We start from the raw sequence: 23,459 nt of genomic DNA, 5'->3' as shown, positions 1-23,459 counted from the left end.
ACTTAAAGCAAAAATATGCCTTTTGCCAGGGTTACTGCTTCATTAATTTCCTTTATAAAGTTTGGGATATTGGTTAGGAATTTTTAAAAAGTCATTTAAAAAATTCTCCGCAGAAGTCTCCTGGCTTGAAATGGAACATGCCATTATTTTTCAGAATAGATGTGATCTGAAAATTTCAGTATATACAATTATTGGCACCAGTGTTTTTTTTTCTCCTTTATTTCAAAAATGTGTTTCTCAATTAGAATCTAGACCTTGCATAGCATCAATGTTAATAAGTTCAGATGCATCTGTTACCTTTCCAAAATTGTTACTATGCCAAATGTTTGAAGTACTTTGTAGTCATAAACATTGAATGTTTTTCTAAGCATTTAGAAACTCTTACTTTGAATTGATTTTATATGTTGATTGACAAATTAAGTAATTGACTTTTAAAAAAATCAGCAATTAAGTGCAATAATTACTGCAATTTATCTGTTTTTGTTGACTATACAAACAGTCCTCGACTTACAAACATAGTTCACTTAACTGTGGCAAGAAAAATCATAAATTGTGTAATTTGGGGATTGTGGAATTTGAAGCATAAAGCATTGGGGGAAATTCATTGAAAGTTTTTGGATAATTACATGACTCCAAAATGTAAGGTTAGATTTTCATCCTTTCTGTTGGAATTGTTTATTTTACATGAAATTTACTTCTGATATGTGTCTCTAATAGTGCACTTACCCTCTGCTTTTCAAGGAGAATATCAAGAAGATTATCTGTATACTCCTCCAGGTGAGACTAGAGTATTACCCTAAATGTCTGCTTCAGAACTTTATTGTTTTTGTAGTAAATAGTTATACCTAATAGCTGCTGCTTTCAACTTCATATTAATCCCTGCTTTCCAGATCCAGAGTGCGAAACAACCACAGTATTTAATGCACCTGAATCTACTGCAAATTTGGTAAGCTTTAATTAAGAACATTAAAATTAGCATGGTTAGAGCCTGTTAGAACCTCAAAGGAAATGTGAAAGCAATTTCCAACTTTGGCACTGTCACATAATACTGTTGTAGTAGTCAGATAGTAGTCCCTGAATTGTATAAATTTCTACCAGCTTGCACAAAGTAATGAAAATGGTGCTTGCTCAGGTGGGTGTGCAAAATAGTTGTCAGCTTTCCTATTCTGTAGTGGCTCAGTTGCTAATGTTGGAAGGGGGCTAGTACAACTTGGCACGGTCAGCTCGGCTTGGCCAGGTCAATGCGCCTAGCTCACCACCACCAAGTCATCATTGCCAAGTCACCGGACCATTCAACACAGCCAATTTGCCATGGGGATAACTCGCTGCCGCATGGCCTGAACCACTGCTACTCTGCGTTGTGCCCATACGGTCACTCGCTTGCAAAGCAGGATTACAGAAACCATGGTTTGGAAGTAGCTGCATATCAGGACATAAATCCCTGCCTTGAGGTGGATTTGGATAATGGGATTCAACAGAAAACAAAATTCAGAGTTTGGCACAGAACATCTAAGTATATTCAAAGACTTAGCCACTTTCACCTCTCTGAACACACTTTTAATAGCTGTTATTTTTCATTAGCCCAAGTGACCCTTTAATAACATAGCATAATGTTGATTCTCATTTCTCTCACTCTTTCTTTTTAAAATGAATTGTCTTGTCTGCAGGATGCAGGAGCAAATTGTGTCTCTTCTCAGGAAGCAGCTACCTCCTACAGTTACTCTCAGAAGGTAAATTTCTCTGAGGAAATTTCTTGGTGTCAATAAGAGTTTCACTATCCAGAAGATCTTAAAAGTGTTTGTGAAACATACGTTTTAACTTAATTTTGATAAAAGCAATAAAACATTTAGCTAACTAAAATGGAAATTCACTGTTGAATTCCAAAGTTGTCTTCAAACTCCAGTGCAGTGTTTCTCAACCTCAACATCTTTAAGATGTGTGAACAATGTTATATAAAAGATGTTAAGACTCTAGAAAGAGAGGAGATAAGAACAACAAGGACGATTAGAGGCCTGGAGACTAAACATATGAAGAACAGTTGCAGGAATTGGGTATGTCTAATTTAATGAAAAGAAGCACTAGAGGTGACATGACAGCAGTCTTCTGATATTTGAGGGGCTGCTCCAAAGAAGAGGTGGGGCAGTTTCAACCTATTCCCCAAAGCACCTGAAGGCAGGACAAGAAGCAACGGATGGAAACTAAGGAAAGAAGCAACCTAGAACTAAGGAGAAATTTCCTGACAGAACAATTAAGCAGTGGATCAGCTTGCCTTCAGAAGTTGTGGGTGCTCCATCACTGGAGATTTTCAAGAAGACATTGGACAGTCACTTATTTGGAATGGTATAAGGTCTTCAGCTTGAGCATTAGGTTGGACTAAAAGAGCTCCAAGGTTCCTTCCAATTCTGTTATTCTGTGACTTCAACTCCCAGAATTGGCTAGCAAGGGAATTTTGGGAGTTGAAGTTCACACCTCGTAAAGTTGCTGAGGTTAAGAAACACTGCTCCAGTGTGACTTTAGGAGAAAGTTACTACATTCAAGGAGATTAATCACACTAATTTTATTGATCATAGTATTTAATTACTTTCTCTGCCATAACATTCAAAATATGCCCCTTCCTCCCCAATGGTGCCCCCCCAACCCAGCTGCTTCAAAGCTGTGTCATTTATACAACCACGGTGACTTCTTAAAGGCCAGAATAGTTTGAAGAAAAATAGGAAAATTGTTAAATGTTTTGTATCAAATTTGTATCAAATGCTGTATCAAAGCAAATGATGCTTTGTTACAGCAGACATCTGTGTAATTTGCCTTAGAAAATTCATACTCCATGAGGTTGACAAATTTTAGGATGTTTTAAAATTAAAGTCACTTGCCCCATATGGCATTCAGATAAGAGGTTTAGAAGTGAATTTTTGCCCATTAATTATTTATTTATTTTTAATTTTTTTTTTAATTTGATTTATATGCCGCCCTTCTCCGGAGACTCAGGGCGGCTTACAATGCGCTCAGCAATAGCCTTCATCCTTTTGTATATTTATACAAAATCAGCTTATTGCCCCCACAAACTGGGTCCTCATTTCATCTACCTTAGAAAGGATGGAAGGCTGAGTCAACCTTGAGCCTTGGCGAGATTTGAACCTGCAGTAATTGCAGGCAGCTGGTCTTAATAACCAGCTTAATAACAGGGTGCCTTAGACCACTGTACTACCAAGGCTCTTTATTATAAGTATTGCTTATTTAATAAATTTATACACCGCTCATTCTGATGCAACACTTATCAGCATGCATGTTGGTAATGCTAAACTATAGTTTATTTTTACACTCAAATTGGGTTACTTAAACTAAAATCTATTAATTGCATCAGAAGATACTTCATACTGCAAAACCATTTGTTCCGGGATGCCTTGTGTTTTTATATCTGAATTTCACAATGCTGACCTTTCTGCCTCCTCCTTCATAGGTCATGGTAAATTCTGCCATTATATCCAGCTCTTCCTGTGTGAATACAGCTCCAGCCGCCATTTTCTCTTCCAGCTGCAGTGCTTCAACTCAAGTCACTATCACTGCATCTACCCCCCAGAATGCTGTGCCACCGATCTTGGTAACCTCTTCTGTGGGAAGGCCAGGTAGAGTATTGATTTCACTTTTGAAATATTTCTGGAAAACCCTTTGAGTTTTCAAAAAACATGGTTTCTGACCACAAGTGGTTTTTGAATCATAATGACTGTTTAGTCCCTAGAAGACATTGAAGTAAGTTCACTTGATCTTCTGGAGAAGTCAAATGCATTTAGGCAATAAAGTTACAGGGAAGAAGAACAATTAATCAATAGAACAGCTTGTTCCATCGCTGGAGTTTTTCAAGAGTAGACTAGACAACCATTTCACTGAGATGGTATAAGGCAGTGTTGACGAACCTTTTTGGCACCAAGTGCCGAAACGGGCGCACGTGCATGTATGCATGAGGGAGCACCAGAAACTGGAAAAGCAGCTCCCTGATGCGCACGCACAGAAGCACTAGAAACTGGAAAACCAGTTCTCCGGTGTGCATGCATTTGCCAGGAAGCTAAGCTTCCAGCAAGTGCATGTGTGCCGGTCACCTGGTCTTCCAGTTTCTGGTGCACATGTGCGTGCAAAGACCAACTGGCCGGCGCTTATGTGCATGCCGGAAACCGGAAGCTCAGCTTCCAGCATGTGCGCCAGGGAGCTGCTCTTCCGGTTTCTGGCACTTCCACACTTGCAAAGACCAGCTGGCCAGTGTGTATGTGCAACAGAGGTGGGTTTCAGCAGGTTCTGACCAGTTCTGGAGAACCAGTAGCAGAAATTTTGAGTAGTTTGGAGAACTGGTAGTAAAAATTCTGACTGGCCCATCTATTCTCTGCCTCCCAAGTCCCAGCTGATCAGGAGGAAATGAGGATTTTTCAGTAACCTTCCCCTGGATTGGGGTGGGAATGGAGATTTTACAGTATCCTTCCCCTGCCACACCCACCAAGCCACACCCACAGAACCGGTAGTAAAAAATTTTGAAACCCACCACTGCTGTGCATGCCGGAACCTGGAAGAGCAATGGGCGATGGCTGGCATGCCCGGAGAGATGGCTCTGCGTGCCACGTCCGGCATGCATGCCATAGGTTCTCCATCACTGGTATAAGGTCTCCTGCCTTGAGTTGGGTTGGACCAGAAGACCGACACAATTCCTTTCAACCATATGATTCTAAGTCAAATCCTTCAGAATGGAGGCCTTTTAAGGGGCTGGTTATATTGTGTTTTTCATCTATGCATGCAAATGTCAGGTTACGATGTCATCTCAAATAAATTGCATTTCCAAACAAATAGTCTTTGATGAAATCTTTCATTTATTGAGCACAACAATCTGTCCCCGAGTCCATCATACCCAGCACTGACCTTCTGACCCCAAACCCTCCCTTTCCGTTCCCCAATTCTCTGCGTCTCATTGGCCATCTTCCAAGTCACTCTCCCCATATCTACTACTTCAGCTCACAGGAATATCCCCCCTCCCATCCCATCTCCTAGGGGATAATATCTTCAGGGAAAATAAGTAGGTGAAGAGTCAAGCGTCCTCTTCTCTTCCTTATGTCAGCACTGGAGTGAATATAGCTATATAGCATATAATTTTGACTTTGTTCTGTTTAGGTTCTCAGTTTGACTTGGATTGTTGATCCAGGTTAAATTTATTTTGGGAACATTGAGTCAGATTATGTAGATTTCCCCAATGGATTCATTGCATAAATTCTGTTTTGTGGATTCCACTGCTTTCATAATTAATTTAATGTTTCTCTCCCCACTTTTCAAATAGTGGTGTCAGTGTATCAGTCATCTCCCCTTCCTCCTGTCAATGATGTGGGGGAAAATGGCAGTATTACACCCCCTTATTCTTGTGATCCGAGCGGAAGTGACCTGCCTAGAGGTAAGATATCATTTTCTCTGATGCGTGGGAGTAATTTTAGCTGCGTAAAATGAGTCAATTCTAGAGATGCTTATGGAATTACATTCTATTATATGCATTAACTAATTTGGACTGTCCAGATTAAAGTGCAATGTGGGACTTCATTATCTTGCAGGTTTTTAATGCCAGAAACTTCTGATTCAGTTATTTTGGCTTGGAGAAATCTTTCAAAATATTTTTAAAGGCATATTTTTGTAAGAGTATGCATTTAAAATATATAGTTGTATTAAATGTGTGGACTCTCTACACACAGTCACTCATGCCCTCATCACCTCTCGTCTGGACTATTGTAACGCTCTCTACATGGGGCTCCCCTTGAGGTGCACTCGGAGGCTCCAACTGGCGCAGAGTGCGGCCTCGCAGGTGGTTATGGGAGTGACGTGGAGTTCCCATGTAACACCTCTCCTGCGCGAGCTGCACTGGCTCCCTGTGATCTTCCGGGTGCGCTTCAAGGTTCTGGTTATCACCTTTAAAGTGCTCCATGGCTTAGGACCTGGTTATCTATGGGACCGCCTGCTACCACCAATAGCCTCCCACCTGCCAGTACGCGCCCATAGAGAGGGGCTCCTCCGGGTGCCTTCGGCCAAACAATGTCGACTGGCGGCCCTCAGGGGGAGAGCCTTCTCTGTGGGGGCACCTACGATCTGGAACGAGCTCCCCCCGCAGATACGGAGGATCCCGGATCTGCGCACCTTCCATCGCGCGTTTAAGTCTTTTTTATTTCATCAAGCTGGCCTGGCCTAAATCTTCTCCCCTTTTAAATATAAATTTTTAATTGTTTTTAAATTATGGGGTATTTTAAATTTGTTCAGCCAAATTATTTAATTTGTTTTTATTTTATTTTAAATTTTTGTATTTATGTGTTTTATCTTGTGGCTGTTCACCGCCCTGAGTCCTTCGGGAGAAGGGCAGTATAGAAATTTAATAAAATAAAATAAAAAATAAAATAAAAATAAATATGCTTTTGCTTAACTGCTGTGCCAAGGGAAACATAATCATGGATGTATCAATGGCGATCCACAATAGAAAGTGTCCTCACATACTGCATGTGAGGTATGGTATGTATGTATGTATGTATGTATGTATGTATGTATGTATTTATTTATTTATTTATTTATTTATTTATTTATTTATTTATTTATTTATTTATTCATTCATTCATTCATTCATTCATTCATTCATTCATTCATTCATTCATTCATCCATTCATTCAATTTGTATACCGCCCTACTCCCGAAGGACTCAGGGCGGTGAACAGCCATAGAATAAAACATATGAGTACAAAATTTAAAATAAAGTAAAACGAATTAAATAATTTGGCTGAAAATTTAAAACCCCAATAATTTAAGACCAAATTTAAAATTTCCATCTAAAAAGGGGAAAAACTTAGGTCAGGCCAGCTTGATGAAATAAGAACGTCTTGAGAGCATGACGGAAGGTACGCAGATCCGGGATCCTCCGTATCTCCGGGGGGAGCTCGTTCCAGAGAGTAGGTGCCCCCACAGAGAAGGCTCTCCCCATGGGGGCCGCCAGTCGACATTGTTTGGCCGATGGCACCCGGAGGAGCCCCTCTCTATGGGCGCGTATGCTGGTTTAACTGCTGCGGACAGCAAGGCACTACAGAGAGTGATCAATTCAGCACAAGAAACTATTGGTTGCCCTCTAACACCACTGGATGACATCGCCTGGTTTCGCTGCTTTAGTAGACTAAGGAAGATACTCAGAGATGATTACACCCTGGTTAGTGCCTCTTCCCACTTCTACCATCAGGCAGAGGACATCGAAGCATAGCCAGCCGAACAAATAGGTTTAAAATTAGTTTCTATCATTGGACTATCAGACTCTTAAACACAACCACAATCACTCCACACACACGTGGAAACGTATAACTAGTTTTTCTTGTTCTTTCTTTTTTTCCCCTGATTACTTGCATAGGGATTATTCTTTATACTATTTATGTTGTTTGTATTTTTTGTCATGGATTGCACCAGTGAGGCTAAAACCAATTTCGTTGTATACATGATGTACAATGACAATAAAGGCTATACTACTATCCAAGTGTTTGGAATACAGATTGAAATAGCCCAACTGGCTGTGTCTCTCTAAGCTTGCCATTGGGGCTATTTGAATTTCCCTGGTGTAAAAAGCTATACATCAAACACATTACAAGAAGGAATGGATTAGGAAAGTGAACTCTAATTATATGGTTCTTCCTTTCCAAATCCACTAGAAAGAAAACGTTGAGGCTGTTTTGCAAAGAAAACAAGGTTTTTAATAGGAACTCCATGACTTCAGAGTTGTCTTTCGGTTGAAGTTTGCAAATAGTTTGCAAACTTTTAACAGCAACTGTTAAAAGTTACAATAGCGTTGAACTACTGGTATTTATGACCAGTCAAAGTTTTGACTGTTGTGGCATCTCCACAGTTTCATGATTGTGATTTCTGATGTTCCTGATCTGTCCCCGTCCACACACACACACAAACACAGCCAGCCGAGGGTTAAGGAAACACTTTGGCACACACCCAGGTCTTACCTCCAACTTGGCAGCGATTTACACACCGTCTGCCAAGTGCGTTTATTTCCACAAAACAGAAAGATAAGATACTTAGCATACAAAAAGTCCAAGCAGAATAATATTTCTCTCAGCAGTTCCGGACGAGGCTTTAGTGACTATCCAAGGTTTACTTTGTTCGTCACAGGGATCACTGGCCACCACCCTCTATTATATAGTCTCTGGGGTGTGGTCCAGTGACTCAGTTCTAATCCCTAGCACGCCTCCTGAGCTGCTGCAATCGTTTATCACGCCTTCGGAGGCGTGCGTCCAGGAATGATGTTTCTCCTTCGCTCTCATCCGAGCCACCTGTCTCTCTGTTAATCTCCTCTCCCTCGGCCGGCACCTGAGACAATGCCAGAGGGGAGGGGCCTGGAGAGGGAGGCCTGGCTGACTCCTCTTCCTCATGCTCGGAGCTTTCTTCCTCCGATGGGACAGGCTCAGAGGGCGGGGCCACAACAGTTCCCTGAGAGCATCCCACAAGCAAAGTCAATGGGGAAACTGACAGAAAGTCAAAAGTTGCACTCACTTGAAGTCCTCACGTAAAAATCCATGTACTACTTGCTTAAAAACAGCCTACTCACGTGATAGCACACTTTATGACCATGTCTCTTAGCAATGGCAGTTCCAATCCCAATTGCCATGGTACACCGAGGACTACCTGCACAGGGTGGGTCAGGAATTGACTGTAATCAAAATAAATTGGAAGCCAGTTACAGGGCTATCTGTAGCTTGTCTCAATTCTATATTTGCAAATAGAATGTATGTTGTATTAGATTTTTAAAAGGATATTGACCATGCTTTGAAATGTTGATGTTAATAAATATAAGTAGAATAACAGAGTCGGAAGTGACCGTGGAGGTCTTCAAGTCCAACCCCTTGCTTAGGCCGGAAACCCTATACCAGTGGTGGCGAACCTGTTACTTACCGAACAAGAACGCGCTTCGCGTGCTGTGCATGCTTGCGTGCCATCTGCGGTAACGCGTGGCTCCTCCCCATGTGCTATGCGTGCAACCGCACCATCTGTGCATGTATGCAGCTTTTGCGCATGCGCACACAGTGTCACCATATGCACATGTGCACAGCTTTCGTCCACGCAATGCACACGCGTAAATGCTGTCTGTGCATGCATGCACTGTGCACCAGTCATCTCATGCGCAAACACGCACATGCGCAGGAGAGCTCCGAAGACCAGCTGGGTCCCCTGAATTGCACGCATGCAATATGTTGATGTTAATAGGTATAACATTAGTTAGATTTTACATTCAAAACTTAATAAGCAGCTGCAAATTACATCAATATATGTATTGTGCAAGAAAGGTTTCTGTTTTTAGCTGAAAATTTAATGCTAAAGTTTCCATTAGATTGTGCCTTATTGTTGCTTGTGAATGTTGCAAAAGAAACTGCAAGTACACAAAAAGCAAAATAGGCAATGACAACTTAAAAAGGAAAACGGGTGGCAGTGAAATCCAACCGGATCTATCCGGCTGGTGTGAACCGATAGCGCCGGTGGCGAGAGGCTCCACCCACCTGCCAGGACATCATTACGTCCCATTTTTGTCCCTCTGCGCATGCGTAGAAGAGATGTACGCACTCATATTCCAGAACCGGTAGCAAAGGTAAGTACATTTCACCACTGAAAACGGACTATTCAGTTTCTAGCTTCCCTTTTGTTGTGCTTCTGCTAATTTGTGGTGTTACATAAACATTTAGGACAGGGAGTGCTAACATTCAATGGTTTAAAAGTAAAGTATACAATAGAAAAGGTGAAATAGATTGCAGAAGGATGACTCAGTAATAATTGTATTTTTCCCATGCTGTGATCTGTCCTAACAGTTGGCATATAATAATTTTTGTGAGAAGTGGAGCTGGGAAATTTAGATGTCAGTTTTAGTTGTTTTTCCAGGTGTTATGCACCTCCTTTTTTGTTTTTATTCCTTGAAAGTTGCAGATTTTGGTTCATCCAATGTCATGGATACCTCTCCTACTGGTAGTCCTTGGCTTACAACCGTTCTGAAAAAAGGGGAATTATGACAGGTCCTCGCACTTACAACCATTGCAGCATCCCCATGTCATGTGAGCAAAATTTGGTTGCTTGGCAATTGGTATGTATTTACGATGGATGCAGCATCCCAGGGTCACAAGAATTCCATTTGCGACCTTCCCAGCAAATGGGAAGCAAAGTCAATGGGGGAAGTTGGATTCGCTTAATGGCTGCATGATTCACTTAACAACTATGGCAAAAACAGTTGTAAAATCAGGCCTATCTCATTTAACAACTGCCTTGCTTAGCAAGGGAAATTTTGATCCCAATTGAGGTCATAAATTAAGGATTACCTGTATTCGCAGGTACAGCTAAAAAAAACACCACAGTGCTCTCTCCCAGTGCAAAATTAATCAAACTAATGGATTTTTCTAAAATTGACTTTCTTTTCATAACCACAGCTGTTTAATAAACTAATATTTAAATGCTATCAGTGGGAGAAAATATCTGTAAAGTCATTTTATATGAATTGGTGGACAAACATGAGAAAAATGCAAATATTCACACCTTCTAGGATACGTATGAAATGCAGTGACCAAATTCTTTTCTTTTTTAGATCCAAAGGTTTTGCAGTATTATTTTAATTTGGGCTTGCAGGTAGGTGCTCTATACAAGTCTAGTGGTACAACCACCTTTTGGGAGAGTGGGGTGTCAATCTTTGGGAGAGACAGATATTTTTCAAAATTTTCTGAAGTCTGACAGGGAATCCTTTGCTTGAAGTCTACACAAGACCTGGAGCTTTTCTTAAAAGATTGTAAATATATTGCTTTTATCCATGCTGACTTCCTAAGCTGCTGTTCTCGAGCTAGGTAAATATTCGCCAGTGCTGACAAGCAGAAAAGAGAAGCAGCATTGATGGGTATAGCAAGAGTTATATTGCTTCCTTAAAGCATACCTACTTTCTTTTTTTGTTAATGTTTACAAAATAAATAGATTCCCATTCTTCTTCTGTATTATTTATCTCTTGCATAAAGCACAGAAAAATAATTTCTGCTCCTTTGTAAAGATTGTTGTTGTTTTAACCATTTAGTTGTGTCCAACTCTTGCCAACTTTATAGGCTCTTCATGCTACCCTATCAAGCACAGCTTCTTTCAGTTGTTGGATAGCATTTTTGTATCAGATTTGCAATAGCGCTTAAATAGCACTTAGACTTCTATACCGCTCCACAGTGCTTCACAGCCCTCTCTAAGCGGTTTACAGAATCAGCACATTGCCCTACAACAATCTGGGTCCTCTGTTTACTGACCTCGGAGGGATAGGAGGCTGAATCAGTCTTGAGCCAGTCAGGATCGAACTCCTGGCAGAGTTATCCTGCAATACTGCATTCTAACCACTGTGCCACCCTGGTGGTTATTATAAATAATACTGTAGCTAAACAGTTTCTAAACAGCAAAGAGCTCAATTGCTGGAATTCTTGTAACCTTATCTTTTCCATCTCAAACCTTGCTAAAGAGAATAAAATTCAGTTTGGAAAGAATTAGGTTTTAAGTAGCCACTAAACAGCTTGAGCACACTTTAGAACAAAGATTCCTGTTAATGGTCTGCTGACTAGGATTAAGCTATGTTTTGCCCTCGATCCAGTGTCTTGTGTAAAACAGTTGATTTATGCAAGGCACTTCTTAAATAGATCTAAACGGGCAGATTTCAACAGCTACTTTGTCAATCTGGGCAGCAATAACTCACCTATTTAAAATTTTCTTGCCTTAAATTGTGTTAGTATTACCACCAGGCCTGTTGGAACCCCGTGATGTATGTACAGCAACCACCGTCACCACCACCTCATGTGGAAACCTACCAGACCTATTCAGAGCAAGTCTCTGTGGTTGATTCATCAGCGCCTCTGCCTTACAACGACGTAGGGAGGAACGATCTGCGCCAGATGCCTGCAGACTCCTCATCAACCGGTTGGTCTCTGCCTATTTTAAGTTTAAGAAGGTTGAGTTGAGTGTCACCAACTTAAATTTGGCATGGCAAATTCAATACAGGTAGTCCTTGGCTTATGACCATAATTGAGCCCACCATTTCTGTTGTTAAGTAAGACACTTGTTAAGTGAGTTTTGCCCCATTTTACAACCTTTCTTGCCACAGTTGTTAAGTGAATCACAGTAATTGATAAGTTAGTAAGCTGGTTGTTAAGTGAATCTGACTTCCCCATTGACTTTGCTTGCCAAAGCAAGAAGATCACAAAAGGGGATCATGTGACCCTCGGACACACAAAGATCATAAATATGAACCAGTTGCCAAACATCTGAATTTTGATCATGTGGCCATGGGTGCTGCAAAGGTCATAACTCATGCAAAAAGATTATGTCCCATTTTTCAGTGCCATTGTAACTTTCAATGGTCACGAAATGAACTGTTGTAAGTTGAGGACTACTTGTACTTTCAAAATGTTTTCTAGGTTTTTTTTTTTAGAGTATACATATAGTCCTCGACTTGCAACCATTCATTTAGCTACTGTTCAAAGTTACAGCAGCGTGAAAAAAAAGTGACTTTTGACTGGTCCTCACATTTACAACCACTGGAGCATCCCCACAGTCACATGATCTAAATTTGAGCACTTGGCAACTGGCATGTATATACCTGTTACATTATCCTGCTGTCATGGGATTCCCACTTTAAACTTGCCCAGCCAGCTTCTGACAAGTAAAGTCAATGGAGGAAGCTGGATTCATTTAATGACCACGTGTTTTGCTTAACAAATTGCAGTAATTTACTTAACAACCATGGCAAAAAAGATGCAACTTACTTAACTGCCTTGCTTAGCAATGGAAATTCTGGTCGTAATTGTGATCATATGTCAAGGATTACCGATACATTCATAGCTTCCACCCTGCCTTCAGCCAGAGTGATGGATGGCCCATTTTGAGGCCAAGACTTGATTATTCATTTGTTAACCTGGTTACTTGCCTGATTTTTTTGAACCTTTTTTTTTACTCTTTCTGGCATAATTCCTTCTAGTAACCTCATTAATGATAAAGTTTGTATTTTATTTCATTTTAGACCATTTTGCTAATGTAGTAATAATGAAAAGAAGCACAATTAACTCTTTACCATTGCAGTGAGACTCTGGTGAGCAAGATCAAAACAAAAGAATTTTGTAGATATAACATAACCCTGAATAGTTTAAAAAAGTAAAGGTAAGAGAGTCCCTATGGATTCTACTCCACTAGTTGTTGCTGACTATAGGGGACAGTGCTCATCTTCATTTCAAAGCCATTGAGCCAGTGGTGTCTCCAAAGATATTTCTGTGGTCACATGGCCAGCATGAAGTCACGGAGTGCTGTTAGCTTCTCACAGAAGTGGTACCTATGTATCTACTTGCATTTGCATGCTTTTGAACTCTTAGGTTGGCAGGAGCTGGGCGAGGATGGAAGCTCAGCCCCATCATATGGCACCTGGGTCTCGAACCTGAGCTGCCGGCTTTCCAGGCAACAACTCAGCCTCTTAACCACTAAGTCACCTCACCGCCCTGAATAACTTAAAGTGATAAACATATTTAGCTCAATTCCTGATGACTTATCAGGACATAGTTATGTAACAAGATAGAAGTAATTTGCTGTTTCCTTTTTTTTCTGTGTAGTCTCTAATTGTGGGATTCATCTGTTGTAGATATAGGTGGTCCTTGACTTAACAGCCATTTGTTTAGTGAGCATTCAAGGATATAACAGCACTGAAAAAAGTGCTCTCTGAACGTTTTTCACCTACTTAGACTGTTGCAGAATTCCCATGGTCTTATGATAAAAATATGGACGCTTGGCAACTGGTTCATATTTATGACGGGTTATGTGGTCGCCTTTTATGACCTTCTGACAAGCAAAATCCGTGGGGAAGCCAGATTCATTTAATGAGTGCAGTGATACACTTAATAACTGTGGCAAGAAAGACATGGTAGATTGGGGCAAACTCACTTGACAACTGTCCCCTTTAACAACAGAAATTTTGGGCTCAATTGTGGTCATAAGTCGAGGACTATCTGTACTTCTCCATATAGTTTTTGAATATCGGTCAGATATTCAAAAGAAGATTCAGCTTCTACCTGCTCTAGGCTAGGCAAAGACATAAGCTTCTCAGTTATCCTGAGTTTTGGATTATAGATTCCTTCAATAATCTAAGTCTGCCACTTTCCAATTTTAATAATACTACTTTCCAGACTTTGCAGTAATACTAATATATTTTCTCCCTGAGGAGCATGGAGAGGAAAAAAAGACAGCTGTGATGACAAATAGCATTTTTCTTTTTGTTAAGAAAAATGAACTGTTCCCTTTACTGTCAGGAGATACTCCTTGAAGCTGCTCTGAAATTTTATTTTGTTTTTTTTTTAAAACAACAACAACAACAACCTCAAGGAAAGCAATTCTGTGGCAGAGCATGTGACACACAGTTCATCATGGAAAGGTTCCACTAGTGCATATTCGATTCATACTAAACACTGTTGGAACATAGATTTATTCAATCATTGAATTAAGTATTTGCTTTGCAATTGTGGTATTGCAGGAATGGAATTTCATGCTTCTACATGAGTAACAGCGGCAATAATTTGCTTTCTGTTTTTGTTATGTGTGGTTTCCATACAATGTGTGCTGTGGAAGAGATGAGGATTTTATATAGTTAGCTAAAATTGGCATTCTTGCAAATTGCAATATGTACATGTAATCCTTGACTTTGTCCACAGTTGAGTACGAAATTTCCATTGCTGAGTAAGATTTGCACCATTTTACGACCTTTCTTGCCACAGTTGTTAAGTGAATCATTGCAGTTGTTAAGTAACTAACATGGTTGTTAAGTGAATCTGGCTTCCCCCTTGATTTTGCTTGTCAGAAGTTCACAAAAGGGCACCACATAAGCCAGGGACATTGCAACCATCATAAATACATGTCAGTTGCCAAGCATCAGAATTTTGATCACGTTGCTGCGGGGATGCTGCAATAGTTGTAAGTGTGAAAAACAGTCATAAGTGACTTCAGCACCATTGTAACTACAAACAGTCACTAAATCAATGGTTCTAAGTCGAGGATTACCTGTAGTACAACTTTTACCCAGTTTGATATTGTCCAGAAACTTGGTTATTTATTTATTTGTAACCAACCTTTATTATTTTTTTCAAAAACTTGAGGCAGCAAATGTACAAAACATAGCTTCCTCTTCCTGTTTTTTCCCACAACAACCCTGCAAGGTGGGTTGAAAGAGAGTGACTCGCTCAAAGTCACCCGGCCATCTTTCATGGCCAAGGAAGGATTTGAACTTGCAGTCTCTCGCTTTCTAGCCTGGTGCTTTAACTACTAGACCAAACTTGCTCTCACCCACTCAGCATGGTTGTTGTATCAGCTTATGGGAAGTTTTTGTCCAAACAATAGCGGTAGTTGATAAATAGGGAGGGAGTGCTGGGTTTAATTGACAGATAAATCCACCTAATAATTGATCAGGGCGATATATAAATCAAATCACTGTTGTAAGTCTGAAAAACCAAGCTGGGGACAGATTCTGGAAAAAGTTTCCATGATTGAGAAGACTTGGTGGCATAACAAGCAACAAAAAAGAATGAATTAATCATTGGGGATGAATGGAGGTCTCGATCCATCTGTACATGAGATTTAATTCAGTGGTTCTCAACCTGTGGTCTGTGGATCGCTGGTGGTCCAGGATGTCATCACAGGGGGTCCATGAAAGCTTGAAAAAACATTATGATTTAAATCTTTTGGGGGGTGTTCATGGCCATGGTCCGTGGCCACAAAAGGTATTTAAAGGGGGTGAAGAAAAGGTTCAGAACCACTGATTTAATTGATTGTTTAGTAAGAAAGCAATGCAAACCATGGTTTAATTCAGTGGCCTAACATTTAGTCCTTTAAAATGATACCTTTATTGAGGTCAATAAAGGATATATAGAATTAGGTTCAATGAGGTCAATTAAGCAACTCCAAACATTTATTTACAATCAATTACCGGTCTGATAATTAGAACATTGTCCAGGACCTTAACGTTTAATTATTTAAAGGTCCAAGAAATGCACCCTCTGCTGATCTTTTTTGTGAAATATGTTCTCTTTTTTCAGATGCCTTAGCCATCCCAGAATCCTCTTCACCACCTTCTGGAAGCATCTATTACCCTGTGGTAACAGACACATACACCCCGTCACCTGTTCCAGGATACGAATCTTGCGTCTCATTTGTGCCTGCGTACCACTGTGTCGGTTCTTGGTATCCAGTCAGTGCATCCTATGGGAACTCAGCCCGAATACATAACAATGTTAATCCCAGCCATTTCCATCAGGTTAGCTATGTCACCTCATCCAATCCGCAACCACATTTTGTAGCTCAAAACATGTAGATTCAGAAGGATCAAGTCCGGGAGTCTTCCGCTACTTGGAACTATAATTCCCAGAATGCCGTGGCACACCCAACTGCCTAGAAGGTATACTAAAGCAGCAGTCTCCAACCTTGGCAACTTTTGAGATTTGTGGACTTCAAGTCGCAGAATTTCCCAGCCAGAACATGAATTCTGGGAATTGAAATCCACAAGTCTTAAAGTGGCCAAGTTTGGAGATGCCTGATCTAAAGGTTACCCACAACTCTTCCTGATTTACGTTGGTTGGTTCATTTCTTGTCCTTCTACCATTTGCTAACCATGTTGTGGTTTTTTTTTTTTTTCGTGTTTTGTTTCAATGTTGATTTGTATTTGTGGTGGGGGAAGGGTGCAGTCTTTAGCACTTTAGTACTATGGACAATGCTGTAAAGTTAAATTTCGTTGGGATATTGCTGCATCAAGAGAGCATCTAATGCATTCAGAGGATTTTCGTTTAAATTATTGGCATTTTCTGCATCACAATAATAATGTTCATTAAGTCATTAGCTAAATGGCTTAACTCTGTAATGCTATTGTTTATCAGTTTTCATGACTCTTGACTCTAAGGGCATCATTTCCTCTTTTAATACAAAGGCAACAACAATGGAAGAGAATGTTTGACATTAGAAATTTGGACCATTTAATGTTACTGATGCCACTCTTCCTTGATCGTAATACCTTTCCACAGTATGTTTGGTTTAAAAGACAAAGTCTTATTGACTGTTTTCTTTCTTTAGTCTGCGCTTCTGAAAGTGAAGACTTAGGCCTACTCAGACCTACTATTGTTGTCTGAATTCTGTCCGTAAAAACAATTTGCACAAATGGTGGTAAAATTGTGAGGGAGGTTTACAAATTTGGCACCAAGAGCACTAAATAAATTTAAAAAGCACAAAGGCTTGTCTAGTCTTTCTTTGTTTGAGTGAATGAAATGGGATCAAGTATATTAAAACTGGACACTTCAAGTTACACCAAGTCAGAATAGAGACATCACCAGAAATAACGTGGAACTGTTTCAAATTGCATCCAGTTTTGGTCACAACAAAGATGTTGAGACTTTAGAAAGATTGCAGAGAAGAGCAATAAAGACAGCTAGAGGACTGGAGGCTAAAACAAGATGAACAGATGCAGGAACTCGGTATGTCTAGTCTAATGAGGGGTGATATGATAAGTGTTCCAATATTTGAGGGGCTGTCACAGAGAAGAGACTGTGGTGGAATTCAAATTTTTTTTACCGGTTCTGTGGGCGTGGCTTGGTGGATGTGGCAGGGGAAGGATACTTCTCACCCCACTACAGGGGAAGGATACTGCAAAATCCCCATTCTGTCCCCACTCCTGGGGGAAGGATATTGCAAAATCTCCATTCCTACCCCACTCGGGGCCAGCTAGAGGTGGTATTTGTTGGTTCTCCGAACTACTCAAAATTTCCACTACCGGTTCTCCAGAACCTGTCAGAACCTGCTGAATAGCATCCCTGGGTCAACCTATTGTCCAAAGCAACTGAAGGCAAGACAATAACAGATGAATGTTCATTAAAAAGAGATCCAACCTAGAACTCAGAAAGTTCCTGACAGAACGATCAGTGGAATGGCTTGCCACCAGAAGTTGTAAATCACTGGAAGTTTTTAAGAAGACAGTGGACAGCCATTTATCCAGAATGATACAAGGTCTCCTGCTTGAGAAGGGGTTGAAGGTCCCTTTCAACTGCTATTCAGTTAAATAGGTTCAAGTAACAGAACCTTGAAAGTCTGTTAGTGTTTCCTTTTCTCTCCCTCTTATATCAAGAATCACTAAGAGTCATTAAGTTTCTTTCTATCACCTTCTTCCCTCCCTGGTTTCTCATATTTTACTAATAGTCTCTGCTGTCTTTTCCAAAGTCACCTCTGTGATTCTGTACACAAAAGGTGGGCTGGAGACTCTGAATTCTGTTTTTGGAAAATTTAAAATACCGCATCAGGAGACTCGGTTGGCATTTGTTCGGCTATGGGGTTGCTTCAAGGTGGTCTGGTTGCTTTGCAGCATTTAATCTTTGTAACTTTGTGTCCTGGGGGGGTGAGGGAATCATGTAATCATATTTTTGAAGCCTAACAAGCAATGTCAATGCAGAAGCCAGATTCACTTAACAACCCGAGAATGTGAAAAATGGTTATAAGTCACTTTTTAAAGTGCCTTTGTAACTTTGAACAGTCACTAAACAAATAGTTGTAAGTTGAGTATCTATCATCTATCTATCTGTCTGTCTATCTATCTATCTACAACTGTTAGAATTTGAAATACCTGCCTTTTGAGAAAAACTATCTTCTCAAAAGACAGGTGTTTCAAGTTTTAATAGAGTTGTAATATAGATAGATAGATAGATAGATAGATTAGTTAGATAGATTAGTTAGATAGATGTAGATAAAGCAATAGCAATAAAACATTTATACTGCTTCTTAGTCTTTACAACCCTCTCTAAGAGGTTTGCAGAATCGGCACCTTGCCTCCAACAATCTGGGTCCTCATTTTACTGACCTCGGAAAGATGGAAGGCTGAGTCAACCTTGAGCCGGTCAGGATCAAACTGCTGGCAGTGAGCAGTAAATTAGTCTGCAATGCTGCATTCTAACCACTGTGCCACCATGGCTCTTTACATTACACTTCTGTGCAATGCTGACCTAGCTGTATGTGCCCATCTGTGGTGTGTACAAGCCTCCTTTAATGGCAGAAGCAACAAATTTTCACTTCAAATTTTCATTCATTCTAAGTTCCTCATGAGAAGATGAGAATACATTGCTAGGTAGTTAAAATTTAAAAATTGACATGGAATAAATTCTAGCTTCAAGATTCAGCATCTAAACCAAACAGGCAGAGGTAATGTTTTCTCATCAGATGGAGCCTCCAGCCAGGGAGACCTCTTCTATCACTCCAAATGCAGACAGTGCAGAAGTTAACAGCCATTTTATCTAAATGCTGGTGCTAAATGTTATTTTACAGCATATAGGCCTGGTAGCTCAGCAGACTAAAAGCATTGTGATTAACACCAGCTGTCTGCAATTACTGTAAGTTCAAATCTCACCAGGCTCAAGGTTGACTCGGCCTTCCATCCTTTCTAAGGTAGGTTAAATGAGGACCCAGTTTGTGGGGGCAATAAGCTGACTTTGTATAAATATACAAAAATATGAAGGCTATTGCTTAACGCATTGTAAGCTGCCCTGAGTCTCCGGAGAAGGACGGCATATAAATCAAATTAAAAAAAAAAACAAAAAACCTGGACCCGATTTAAAAGGTTTCAATTGTGAATTAAAAGTTTGTTGAAGGTCCAAAGACTAAGAGCTACTTTTTTACTTTGTTAAAGCTGGCTGGGGAATTCTGGAAGTTGAAGTCCACACGTCTTAAAGGGGCTGAAATTGTATAAAGTTTCTTGCTTGAGCAGGGGGTTGGCCTAGACCACCTCCAAGGTTCCTTCCAACTCTGTTATTCTGTTAGATGTTCAGCTGCAATTTACTGCTTTATAAATCGGGTTTATTCCAGCAAATATTTAGTTTTCTCAAAAGAGCCTTTCTGTTAGGCAAGGGTGATAACTCATAAATCTGGATGAAAAATCTTAGGTTTTTGGACATAAGGTGCATTAGCGTATTTTGACAAGTAAATCCCAGCTGTACCGATTTATGCAAGCTTATACTGAAATTGCAGGTTGCACAATGTGTGCAGTTGCTGCTAAAATATGCATTGTTCTGAATATATAATCTAGGAGCTGAAATTAATTACATCAGTTGTTTGCAATGATTGGATTTTCCTTTCCCAAAGTCCTCGGAGATGGGACAATAGAGACTAAAACTGTGAAGCATGGGAGCCTTCCAAATTGGAAAGATGAGAGCTTTTGCACAGCAGTTTGCCTGGGGAAGCACCCATTTGCTTTTTATGCATTTGCTTTTTATGTCCAGGAAGAAGCAGCTGGATCTAAAGTGGAATGGAAAGTTATGGCATTCCTATCTCATGGCTATTCCCGTTAGGAGCCCTTTCCTTGTAAACTGCTTCTTAAGTGAAGAATCTCCTCTACCAACACAGTATGATTCTCACACACAGATTGCCCCTAAAAATAACACATCCATGTCCTGTTATGGAGGCCAGAAAGCAAATACAGGTAACAACAGAAATTTTGGGCTCGATTGGGTCATAAGTCGAGTACCTGTATTGAGATGTAGAATCATATTTTTTTAAAGGTAGGTGCAAGATAAACGGATGATCTGAATGAGAAAGTGCTGAGCTGCAGTAGCAACAAGTGGGATCAATTTTACAGAATTGGACAATTTCCTCTATTGGGTTCTGGCTCAGCTGAAATGTTGGGTTAAAGTGGACAATTTTGTTATGCTGTGCTTTTCAGCTGCTTTTAAATAAAGTAACCTGCAGAGTTCCTGGGTTTGATCACATTCCAAAATAAATTGATCTCTAGAATATCTTCCCTTCTCAGAAGTTAAATGCCACAGCATCCATTTGACCCACCTTTGTAGATTCTTTGTAGAAATTATTACCAAAGGAATTATCGATCCATCAATTATTTCTTGTCTGGAAAATTCAAAGAGATAGCAATAGAAATAGCACTTAGACTTATATACCACTTCACTTTACAGCCATGTCTAAGCAATTGACAGTGAACATTTTGCTCCCAACAATCTGGGTCCTCATTTTACCAACCTTGGAAGGATGGAAGGCTGAGTCAACCTTGAGCCAGTCAGGATCAAATTCTTGACAGTCGGCAGAATTAGCTGGCAAATACTGCATTCTAATCACTGCATCACCTCAGTTCATGTGATGTACTTTTATTGCTTAAGACTATTTCGTTTGTAGAAAAATCCCTGGGACAGTTTTATAGGTGAATTGGAGAATATTATTAGTACAGGGTGAAAAGAGGGTGATCTGAACACGGGGGCGTGTGTGTGTGTGTGTGTGTGTGTGTGTACACTTATGCACCACACCCTATACATAATCATAGGTGAACCATGTGTGTGCATGCTTTGGATAATTGAACACAGTAAATTCTAGAGCTCAACTTTTAACTCATTATGGTAATCATTTACATTAAGAAAACAATATGCAACTTTAATAAAGAACATACAATTGAAATCATGGAAAGTTGTATTGCTTGAAAGCGAAAAGCCCGTTTATATTTGGAACAGTCCCCCTGCAAGTAGCCTCAGTTGAGTCTTGGCCTCCTAAATTGCTTTGCATCTGCTGGTCCTGGACAGTGATCAATGATAAAATGTAAGACATTGGGAAGCAGAGTCACTAATCAAGTTGAAGATGAGAGAGATGTTGAGAGAGACCAACACTGAATTAATAAAAATGCACCGATGCAAAAGTAAAAGTAGCCAGAACTACCCAGAGGATATCCTGAAGTCTGTTTGATGGAATAAGTATTTTTCAAAGACCTGGAACTTTTGAATGAAAGGTTTGGCATTGGTAAGTCTAAGAAAGCAAATTAAAGAAAAAATGGTGTGCTGTGGCTATCAAATAAGCTAAAAGAACCTGGGGCCTACATTTGTCAGGGACAACCTGGGAAAGAGGAGGTGTCCCTAACTATGAAGAGTTTGTGATAGCAAACAGTTTCCAGGATGCTGATGCTCTACGGCCAAGTGGCTGAACAGCTCTACCTATAGGCGTGTGGTGACCTGCTCCTCCTGCCCATCGTTCCATTGGTTCCTTAACATGTCACAAGCATCTCCCCATGAATCAAAAACATCCTCCGAGGAGTCTATGAGTTTGGAATTTGAGGAACAGATGCTGGAAGCACAGTGAAGGGAGCTGGCGCAAACCACAGGGCACTGGCTCTGTCCCGTATGCCTGATATTTGAACTGTAGCCCACCTCATTGAGGTTAATTTCGCTTTTGGAGCAGTTATCTCGCTCTTTTGTCATCTGAGAATATTTAATGTCTTGCCACATGTAATGGGGCTGGATGACCCCATCTGAAATGGTATACATGGGCTCTTGGTTGGGTTCTGCAAGATGTCCGTTCATCTTGGAGAAGAGGAGACCCAGCCTCTTGAAAGACTCCTTTTTGGAGCTGGAGAGCCTTTGGACTCTGTTGCCATTGCGAACGAAAGAGCGCTTGCTGATTCCGTTACTTTTTGGTTTTTCATTCCCTGTTTCAATGCCAGACATGGTCTTAATCAGAGCTGACACATTGAAGTCTTTCTTTTTGTTGGCCACCCCAAAGGAGACACCCTTGGCCTTGGAGGTTTCTCCCATGCATTCGTCAGAAGCGTCTTCTTTTTGGGAGACCTCCGTGCTACTGGTGGAGTAACTTCTTCTTTGAGGCTTCCGGTTACCCAGCAGATCAAGGACTTCGTAGCGAAAACTGGAAATATCTTGTTTTAACTCCTAAGGGGAGAGAAGTGATAAGAGATGATTGACACTTTAATGCACACCAGCTGCATGGCTTTGAACACTTTCCTCGGGAGACAACTAATGCATTACAAGAATTGCAAATCTTTCATTATTTAGCATGATGGGATAATTTTTTTGAACAGAGCTCAGTGAAATGGCACATAATGATATGGAGCTAAACCTTTCAACAAGAACTTGATACTAAAATGTGGAGACTAGGGAACAGAAAGTGCCTTAAGCTTTCCCTTTCCTACAAACCAGTCACATAATAGTAACTAAATGTTTGCTCAGAAATAAAAAAATAAATATTCCAAAGTTTTCATCCATTCTCATTTAGACTCTCCATTTAGAAAAGCAAAATGGGAATGGGATCATGTTGCCCCAATTTTGATAATATTTAATAGAAAAAGTGAGATGCTCCTTGTACATAAAGTAGATTCACCAACCCCAGCCAAAATCATGTCCATTACAATTTAGCATGATGTATGAAGCCAGCTAAAGGTGATTTATTTAGGAAAAATATAAACAATAATCAATAGTTAAACAATTCATGGCTTAGCATAATATATTAACTACTTCAATATAATTGATAAACCATGACTTAGCTTAGTTCAATTATGGTTATCAATAAGCATGGTTGAACCATGGCATGCGAACCTTATTATAGTCCATTCTCTCCCCCTCCTTCCCTCCCTCCAT

The 23,459-nt window shown here is 40.2% G+C and overlaps 2 protein-coding genes across 2 annotated transcripts in view; one reads left to right on the top strand and one right to left on the bottom strand.

Annotated features, from left to right (window-relative positions):
- Nucleotides 1-17,284, top strand: part of ALG13 (ALG13 UDP-N-acetylglucosaminyltransferase subunit) — a 69,347-nt gene extending 52,063 nt beyond the window's left edge. Inside the window, exons 22-29 of the mRNA XM_087877645.1 lie at nt 718-777; nt 891-946; nt 1,668-1,730; nt 3,458-3,623; nt 5,312-5,422; nt 10,613-10,653; nt 11,775-11,961; nt 16,110-17,284. Coding sequence (XP_087733771.1) covers nt 718-777; nt 891-946; nt 1,668-1,730; nt 3,458-3,623; nt 5,312-5,422; nt 10,613-10,653; nt 11,775-11,961; nt 16,110-16,384 — 959 coding nt within the window. The 3' untranslated portion in view covers nt 16,385-17,284. The remainder of the gene's footprint in view (nt 1-717; nt 778-890; nt 947-1,667; nt 1,731-3,457; nt 3,624-5,311; nt 5,423-10,612; nt 10,654-11,774; nt 11,962-16,109) is intronic.
- A 4,163-nt stretch (nt 17,285-21,447) lies between these two features.
- Nucleotides 21,448-23,459, bottom strand: part of TRPC5 (transient receptor potential cation channel subfamily C member 5) — a 286,202-nt gene continuing 284,190 nt past the window's right edge. Inside the window, exon 11 of the mRNA XM_034435068.2 lies at nt 21,448-22,754. Within this exon, the coding sequence (XP_034290959.1) occupies nt 22,026-22,754 (729 nt within the window). The 3' untranslated portion in view covers nt 21,448-22,025. The remainder of the gene's footprint in view (nt 22,755-23,459) is intronic.

Source organism: Pantherophis guttatus, chromosome 12, assembly GCF_059756535.1.
Source record: "Pantherophis guttatus breed Tessera chromosome 12, ASM5975653v1, whole genome shotgun sequence".
NCBI lineage: Eukaryota > Metazoa > Chordata > Lepidosauria > Squamata > Colubridae > Pantherophis > Pantherophis guttatus.
Note: the sequence above shows the minus strand (reverse complement) of the source record. Positions and strands in the feature narration are given on the sequence as shown.